The sequence below is a fragment of the Schistosoma mansoni genome, chromosome 6 (genome assembly GCF_000237925.1).
Source record: "Schistosoma mansoni strain Puerto Rico chromosome 6, complete genome".
Lineage (NCBI taxonomy): Eukaryota > Metazoa > Platyhelminthes > Trematoda > Strigeidida > Schistosomatidae > Schistosoma > Schistosoma mansoni.
This window is the reverse complement of record NC_031500.1, coordinates 8,073,110-8,082,797: the sequence shown is the minus strand read 5'-3', so window position 1 is coordinate 8,082,797 and position 9,688 is coordinate 8,073,110. Positions and strand designations below refer to the sequence as shown.

Below are 9,688 nucleotides of genomic sequence, written 5' to 3'. Positions count from 1 at the left end.
TTGAACATGTACCAAAATGGTTGCAGAAACAGATAGAATCAAATGACCCGATAAGAGTAGAGGATGAACATACATCATCCTCTATTGCCAAACATATAATCGAAACAGGCCATAGGGTTGATCTAAACTTGGCTTTTGTGGTGTTGTATAAAAATGTCAAAGGACGTACACTAAGGTTTATTGAAGCCTTAGCCATACGAAAATTCAAACATCCTTTATGTATTCAAAAACAGTTTGTTCTCACCTTAAACCTACCCTGGTAATATTTGCTTATTACCCAGAGAGATTAGGTTTCAAATTGTTTTCACATTATTTTTATTATTATCCTTGTGTCTTACCCCCCATTCCCAATCTAGTTGACCTTTTACGTTTATATATAAATGTTCTATCAAGTATATGTGTGACCAGATTCTTCGAAATGTATTGCGCTAATATATCACATAGTTCTGATAATCTTCGTATTCTTATTACACTATCGAAATTTAACAAAGGGACCAATCGCTTTAAATTTCTTAGACGATATATTCGATAGTTTATTTTCAAGCTAAAAAGTTGTACGACAGTTAACGTAGTTATACAAACGATAATACTAGTTTTAACACATATGGATAGTTGATGACTATCTGTTATTTAATTAAAGCAAATTAGAACCCCACCTAGAAAATTAAGAAAGCAAAACACTGAAAACTTTATTTTCCCAAATAGATTTTTTTTAAAGAAAACACTGAAAACTAATACTATTATAGAGACTACTAAGGTCTTACCCAAATAAAAGCTGAATGAAGTGCCATTCAAAAGCATACATAGAGGTCTACGGTAAGATAAATTGTTTACGAAAAGAGGAAAGAAAGATAGCACATATATATAATTACTCTTTAAGTAGTAACTGAAGAGGTTCAATAAAGCCTAGATCAGGACCAACCAATGAAAATGCTGCTTGATGATTCATCACAGTTTTGTTTAAAGCCTGATAATTTTACGAGCAACATAAAAAAATAAATAGAATAGTATTTAAAAATGAAATACGAAACAGCACTGTTGTATAGGCAATATATACAGAGAGTACTTAATATTTAACCATAAACAGCAGTCAAAGGACGTGCAGCTCTATTAGTTTTAGATCTATATGGTAATGAGTTACAATACACCGGTAGTATATGAGGTACATTCAGGTGAAGGGTCCGAATTAGGGAAAAACACGCGTGAATATTTGAACTGCTAGACACTATCGACGTCTCATTAAAGAAGGTGTGGCCCCCTAAGAAAACCACCTGCTTTGGTCTGGATACACGAGCAGTATCATAGCCCCCACACAATTAAATGAAATGACGATTTTTGTGTGGTGCATATCTATTTGGTGCCCCCTTGTACCAATATTTGTGTTCAAATAAATAAATAAATCAGTTCCCATATCAGAGATGAGGAACAGTGACTTGCAACCACAGAGCTCCTTGCTCTATAAAACCAACCGGTTAAGATATAAGGCATACATTATCCCATACGATTTATGAAAAAAGCTGCACATTATAGCGATCTCGTCATTTGATAGCGAAAGATATGAAGCGGTGAGGTTTAAGCTGGAATGTAAGGAACAGGATATCCAATTAATGGCTTATATTGTAGCTCTGAATCTAATGAGTCCCTTCTAGGTAAAATGTAATCCTGGTAAGATGGAAAAAACCTTACAGTGAATAACTTTAACACACTCCCTACTAATTGGGTAGACCATTGGACAGAATCACCAACAAATTCGTTCGATCACGAACTACTGGAATCCTTATTATCATTAGCTTTTATCCAGCATATCAAAGACGGGACTGGATACGACCCTCGATACTCTACGTCAATTGCATACTTGAGTTTCTCAAAGAAAACCTTGGGGAAAGTGACCAAACATTCATCGTGTTTACTTTCATTGCCGCTATAACCCATCGTATTGCTACACTAGCCCGTCCTAACAACTGGGAAGCTGATATAGTGTGGATAAACTTAATGGTTGATTTAAAAGACTGAAAAATTGAAATTGACTCAGAAACCTCATTTGAAGTTACGTGCATTTTAAGGAGCTCAATAATCAGGTGACGGAACCGTTTTTAACTAGTTCAATCTCAAAGGAAAAAAAACACCGCCATCCACTAGTCCAATCAAGAAATTCTTTGTTCGCTGCTGCAGAAGAAACAACACTGAGAAGTCGCTGCGAAGCAATATCCAGGCAGTCCGTACAGAATGCACATATGTCAAAAGAGACTGATCAACTGCAGTCATGAATATCAGTGAACAGATCCAAGCAACTAACATTTCGGAATTCTTTAATAAAGGTGGGTGTGGAAGGAAAACCTCAATATACGCGGAAATCAGAGTGGTGATCTAGCAACGTAATACCAACACTTGTAAATAAAATAATAGTCTATTATTAATATTATTTATTATCTAAACACATAAACATTGGTACAAGGAAGCACCAAATAAATATGCGCCACATAAATCATTCGATTTGCGTGAGGGCTCGGATACTGTCCAGGTGCCCAGACAAAAACAAGTGATTTTTTAAGGGCCCACACTCGGAGCCTTTGACCTGAAGGCCTAATCCAAAAGGCAGTGGAGTATCGTAAGGAGATGCAGTCCCATGATAGCCAGTGACCAATAATTGGTTCATATGCCATTTATTCCCTCAGGATACTGGAGCACATGTGCACCATTGTTTTGGAATCAAGGTTTTCCAACTCCCATAGGTGGACTTTCCGTGTCCACCAACCCGGTTATAGCTTCAGACATTCGCTTTTTGTCCTCTCAATTTCGTAAACAACACCCCAGACGTGAGAAGGCAGTGAGTAAGACTTCTCTGGAAGTAGTTGTATGCACGTAGCCATGTAAGGGCATTTCGAGAGGGAGGGCTGACTCTCCTCAACTTACTGAGTGATACTAACTTCATGTACTTCCACTTTGCGTGGCGTTGCTAGATTCCTGCAACGAATTTTTCGGTTTCAAATTCATACAAACCCTGTTCATTTTATAGAGCGTTAATGAATTTCTATATTTCTGGATGAATGGGCCCACCGAGTTGATTAGAACCATTATCAATTCTCCAACACACTATTCGCTTTAGGAAGGTCATCCACAACAATACTGTGAGTGTCCCACAGTACTATATGGAAATTTGTATCTCTACCAATAAATGTGGAAGTTACTAAAAATACGATCATACGGCTTAAGAAAACGATATCACTGATACGAAAATTTTATTCGCTAGAACGTCTTTAAAATAACTCGCTAATGTTTCAATTTCTTGTTAATTCTATATGTACAATCGTAACTCCAACAAAATGTCAAATCCAGTAACGATATCTGCGACCGACACAACGTTAATGCTGCCAACTGACGGACCTACAAAATGAAGTCTTTTTATATGTCGTATAACGTTGCTGAAGGTTTGATCACTGCTGTAGTCTCCGCCATATACATTAGCTTATAGGAAACAGTTAGTCAGCTACAACGTGTGGTCAGGCACCTATATGCATTGGTCCAAGTTACCATACCTCATTAGCACAAGATAAACACCAACTTTATAGAAGTAGTTACTTCAATGGTAGAAATATATAAAAGAAAGATTGTGCATAAGGATATAATACAGGAAGAAAGAATTAGTACGTAGAAAGAAAGGTATAAGTAATTTTAATCTCACGGTTTAAGGGGAAAAACCATTGTGACCGATTCTGAGCCATGTCATCCAGAGTCTCCAACCATTGGTTACGATAGTCGCGCGGACTAAATAGTCTGCATCTACCAACACGACTCAGACCAGAAGTTAGTGACTTCAAACACTGATGCCATGTTTTGGTTTGGCCGCCCCTAACTTTCTTCCAACCATCCCCTACACTAGTCAGCATTGCGCGTTGTGGGAATCGGTGTTCAGGCATACGTAACACGTGGCCCAACCATCTCAGTCGATGTAGATGCACAGCTCCATCAACCGGTTTACTATCATTCTCTAAACAATCCATCCAACCTCACTATTACTTACCCGGTGATCCCAGTAGATGTGAGCGATATTTCCAAAACATCTGTGATCAAATACTAGTAACTTACGAGTATCCTCGACCCTTAATGGCTACGTTTCGCAGCCACAAAGTAGAACGGAACAAACTGCCGCATAGTATACTCACCCGCCAATTGATAGACGGATATCTCGTCTTCGCCATAGGTGACGTAAGTTGGAAAAAGACAAACGAGCTTTCTGAATCCGTGCTGCGATTTCGTCAGAAACCAACCCATTAGGGCCGATCAAACTTCCAAGATAAGTCGAGTTGCCGACGCGTTTGACTACTTCACTGCTTATCCTTAGTTCAGGTGTTAACGCAGTTGCAAAATCAGATGACGAAGCAACAAACCCTGTGATACTGTATTTGGATTAAAATTCAAGTAACGCAGAAAATTCGCAGTCGGTTGGGTGTAGTTTGTTTAATTCATTAAGGATGCGAATATACAAATATGTACTGAAGTCATCCATTAGTTTAAATCCGATGGAATGATATTATTGAATTCCACAGAATGAATCGTATATGCTATGTCCCGATAACAGTAGTGAATGGTAACTTTAGGATCCATTTATGGACCAATATAATGCATATATTTTTTTATCGTATAATCGCTAAATAACTAAACTGTTCATATTCATGTTAACCTTATCATGGGCTTTATTTTGAACTATAAACTATTGTTATACGATTTATCATTCATGAATTAAACCCAGTTTATTGATTACTGTTCCCCCTATTCACAACCACATTTGGCTAAATCTTGTACATATGTTATTTTTCTATTTTATGGTACGATGTGGTCAGTTTGATTGCTATATAAACTCAGTATGTTTGAAATATAAGGATTCATACCGCAGAGGCTGTTCTGGACTTAACTGGCTGGGCTAGGCAGAAGCAGGACCGACAAGTATTCTAGACTGTTCGTACGGTTTTCGTGTGTCACTGTTCCGGTCGATAAACTGCTGCTCTCTGATCGGCGGTCTTACCACGTCATACATTAACAGGGCATCCACTCGGCCACAAGTTATAACAGTATAGATCTGGTTCGCTACAACGTAGGACATTTTTGCCTCCCACAATCATCTAGTATTTAGACGACAGAGTCAGGCCATCCATCGATTTCGATTTGTTAAAGGCATCGGACGGTCATGTCGTATGTGCTGAATTGTCTAAGTCCCCTTAATTACAGATGAAATTTGGGCTGACAGTGAATCTCAAAAACTGGAAAATGACGTGGATCTGATGTAACATGATGCCACTGATGGTGAAGCTGGTTGCTCTTTTACTATCCTGATTACCTTTTTGGATCCAATGTAGCTGATATTTGATTGTCTCCCATCGGTGTTATATCAGAGTGCATTTGAAGATTTAACTTACAGAACTATTCTTTGGGGAATTATTGTGTATTTTGATTGTATGATTATTAAGTACTGCAATTACTGTATTTCTATATCGTCATATCTATAAGCTTTCATTAAATATGTTAACTTCCGAAATACCCTTTACCATTCCTAAATTACTATTGTTTAATTATTCTCAAAATGCTTTAAACTTAAACAGCGAAATTGGGTTATTAGAAATACATGGTTTGTTGAATAGTGATAAGGGAAGTAACAAACTGATTTATTAAGTAATAATATAATAAAAACATACGGCGCCGTATTCGTTTTTGTTACAATCAAGTAATCTTTTTACTTTGCAACTATTTTTGCTAACTAAGACTCGATTGTCAAGACACTTAAATGGTCCTAAAGAAGCGTTTATGCTCATTAGGACTACAAAAATCTCTCTACGTTAATCATTCAATGAAGTTTGTCACATTAATATAAGGAGCTCATAAAGTCAGAAATTCTAGTCAGATATTTCGCCCTATCATAACGAAGTGTACAGGTTTTGTCTTCATTAGGGAAAGAGATAGTATAATAACGGGTGATCTCCAATTTTCAGAAAAAACTTCGTTACAACTGTTATAGTACTAAACTTTGAAGGGCAAGATTAAGGAATCCAAACATTCTAGGGTATGAAAGGTTTGATAGCATTACTAGCTACTGTAAAATAACTTTCGTTAACAGTTATCCTGCAAACATCGAAAACCTTACACTTCGCATAAGTATTTAAATGCAGCATCGTATCTAATTTGATTTAAGTTATGGGACGTGATCCTCCCAAAATGCTAACTACAGATGTTTGAATTTTTCAAAAACTGAACGATTAAATCTTGATTAATTGGCACTGTCAAACACGTAGTTAGAATATTTTAATAAAAAAGACAATAAAAGCGTCAGGTAAAATGCAAAGAAACTAAGATACCCAGGCGGAGCCAGGAAATACAAGGTTCGAACCTAATGTTCATATGTCAAGTAATTTAACCACTAAGGTATTATTCCTTCAATTAGCCTGGTAGGACCAGTTAAGCACGACGTTCATACATCGTAAAATGAATTTGTGTGTATTACAGAATTTGTTTTGCAACTGATATTGATTTGTTCTTCTTCAGAATAGCAAGTAACAATAAAATTAACACAACACATTTCATGACCTATCATCTTAGAATTGATATTTGACTAGCGGATACAATATGTACAACGTGTTTAAGCGTTAGGTTACCAAATACTTTGCATAGAGGCTGTAACTCCCTAAATTATATATATATATTACAAGAGCACATACATTCCAATGTCTTATTTGAAAAGCGAGATAATCAATATGAATAAAAAACAACTAGTAGACATAGCCACTTACATCATTAACAGATTTCAAGTCAACCTTATCCAAACCAGCAACTACTTCAATCGGTTTTAGAAATTGATCAACTGATGATGAAAGCAAATTAGTAGAAATATCCACAAGAGAATATAATGGGTTTTCGTACCTGAACATTAGATCAGCTTTTAGAGTTTGCCTAAATGCAAGAGTGAATATATGATAATAACGAATCACAAATGAAATACAAATACATAATCCGAACATATACACGAAGTCATAATCCTGACATCAAGTAGTAAAATACCCATATCTTAGTATATAACTGCATAAATTTGACTACTTTAACTGAACAACAATGAAATTATTTTTCAACATGAGTCCAATCAATAAAATCAGAATCATTAAATTAAAATACATAAACTTCAACTGCATAACACTTATCCGCTGGAAATGACTTCACTATACGCTTAATATTTCTAAATTGAACGTATGGAACAGAAATGTAGATGTCATCTACGGCTAAAGATAGGTAATATAAATGCAATAATCAAGCACTTTATCACTATTTATTCACTGATATCATGAGCAATACTATTGAGTGTAATTATAAAGATTTTTCTGTATGTGAATCTTTTCCCTTACATCACATCTAAAGCACTAGAGTTTCCTCAACAAGTAAGATAAATAGTTGTATTATTTTTATTTAATTCATATCGAAGACAATATTACAGTTATTTAGTGCCTAAGATGGATATTTATTGTATTATTAAACACATTATAACGCACTAGTAATAGGACAGTCTTACTTTGCTTGTCTGAGATTTTCCTCAGTAAAACTTGAAGACCGTAAAACCGAAATGATACGCTTGATTCTAGATCCAACTGCTTTAGGACAAGCTCCAGCTACAGCGATACCGAAAAGACTATGATCGATATACAGTTTATGGAAAGCTACAACTTCAGTTTCAATGTCTCCTTCTACAGCGGTACGAGCTAGCAAGGATTTTGAAGCGTTCCGGCCATGCTTTATACGATTGGATGACCCATTCAATGCGCAGACAATCAGACCACTAATTGTACAGGATCCACGCATAGGCCATGCTAAGTAAGCGTACACTGTGGGGGCGGCATTCAAATCTCGTCGTATTTCGCCTAAAATGGAAATCAGGATAAAATCAAATTAGTGTTAACTTTGAAGCAGTTAAGCTAATTACTACGACACGAAAAACAGTAAAAAAATACGACGTTAGATATACGTAAGACAATGGTCATTACATTACGATTATAAGCACTAAAGCGACAAATTGAAATCTAGTGATTTTTTATGATTTATTGACCATCCGTTACTAATAACTAAACATTCAAAAATTTTTAGATATACAATGAAAAATACTGTGTAACTAATAGTTTTTTTTATTTGAAGTACTGTGACTCCTAGTACACAGTTCTATTTTGAAATGAAGGCAATCAGTCGTTTACTGTTGTCATTCTGGTGTGATGGGTTGAAAAGGTAAAATTGCATTATTTAACTCTTTGTTGTTATATCCTAGTGAAGACAGAAGTACAGGTAACTCCTGTGACCTATTAATGGACGATTATTCTATACATCTTATTGTATAACAATTCAGTGATTAAATTTAATCTATATATATTCATCTTATTACGAGCTTTATTTTGACCTATAAATTATTATTATACGAATTACTGTTCCTAAATTATACTCAGTTTGTTGATTACTGTTTCCCACGTTTACAGCCACATTTGGCTTGATCTTGTACCAATATTACTTTCTATTTAATGGTGTGATGCGGTCTGTCTGTCTGTCTAATATATAAACAGAGTATGCTTGAAATAAATGATTCGCATAGCAGAAGCTGTAATAGGTGTTCTGGACTCAATTGGAAGGACTAAGCAGACAAGGGACCAATAAGGACGCTAGACTGCTCATACCCGTTGAACGTCATTGATTTGGTACAGTGTTAAGATCAGAAAAGTCGTATTTCGATTGGTGGATAATTCGCGTGATAAAAGCCGGACATAAAATCGTAATGAATTGGCGACGGCCTTTTATAAAGTCATAACAATTGTGATTTTTGTTCAACATTACTTTCGTTTCCAATTCAATGTAGGGAGTACTCAGAGCAAAATTTATTTTGTTTTTCAGTGTGATATTTTATTCGGTATAACAATTTATTTGAGTGTGATATTTATTCAAGATACAATATTCTTGTATTAAATTAACATGTACTGCGCTCAACATGACATGCACCACATGATTTTTCATAACTCTGGGTATTTTTTATATGTGCTTTTATTCTAATTATTAATTAAAATGGGTGTACAATTAATATATAAATGAATGTATCTTCGACTAGGGTCGTCGTGGTGTTTTGGGGTTAATAAATCTTCACTTGTGCCAGTCTTGGTATTCATAAGTCGTGTCATAGAAATTGCAGTGATTTTGATGGAGTGTTGTTCGATGAAGGTTGAAAAAAACCTAAGAGACAACTGCTACCCACAGAAATTTGTTGAAACATATAAAAAATCTAGGGAAAATAAGATGGATGTGACTACAGTCAATAAAAAACCAATATCTATAAATCTCAACTTCAAAGGTGATAACGTTGCAACCATAATCAGCAGGAGGCTTAACACTGCATTAGCCGTAACGTACCCGACAGCCAAACTATTAATTCTGTATAAAACATGTTCAACAACCTAACCAAAGGTCGAAAAGCACCTCTTTCTTGTTAACGCCAACTATGTTTATAAATTTATGTGTACCTGCCAAACAGGCTACATTGGCCGAACAGAAAGGAAGCATATCTTAAATTTTTAGAGCATATTCCAACAAGCCTTAGAACAAGAGAAAGATCGACTTTAAAGTGTAATTACTAAACATGTCTTGGATGCAGGACATCAGATTGATACCTTTCAATCTTCCA

The 9,688-nt window shown here is 35.6% G+C and overlaps 1 protein-coding gene across 1 annotated transcript in view; it reads right to left on the bottom strand.

Moving 5' to 3' along the window:
* Positions 1-6,721: 6,721 nt before the first annotated feature.
* Smp_079450 (subfamily M16B non-peptidase homologue (M16 family)) overlaps positions 6,722-9,688 on the bottom strand; it is a 21,701-nt gene continuing 18,734 nt past the window's right edge. Inside the window, exons 5-6 of the mRNA XM_018798151.1 lie at positions 7,550-7,895; positions 6,722-6,939 (exon numbers count right to left, since the gene is read on the bottom strand). Coding sequence (XP_018653122.1) covers positions 6,759-6,939; positions 7,550-7,895 — 527 coding nt within the window. The 3' untranslated portion in view covers positions 6,722-6,758. The remainder of the gene's footprint in view (positions 6,940-7,549; positions 7,896-9,688) is intronic.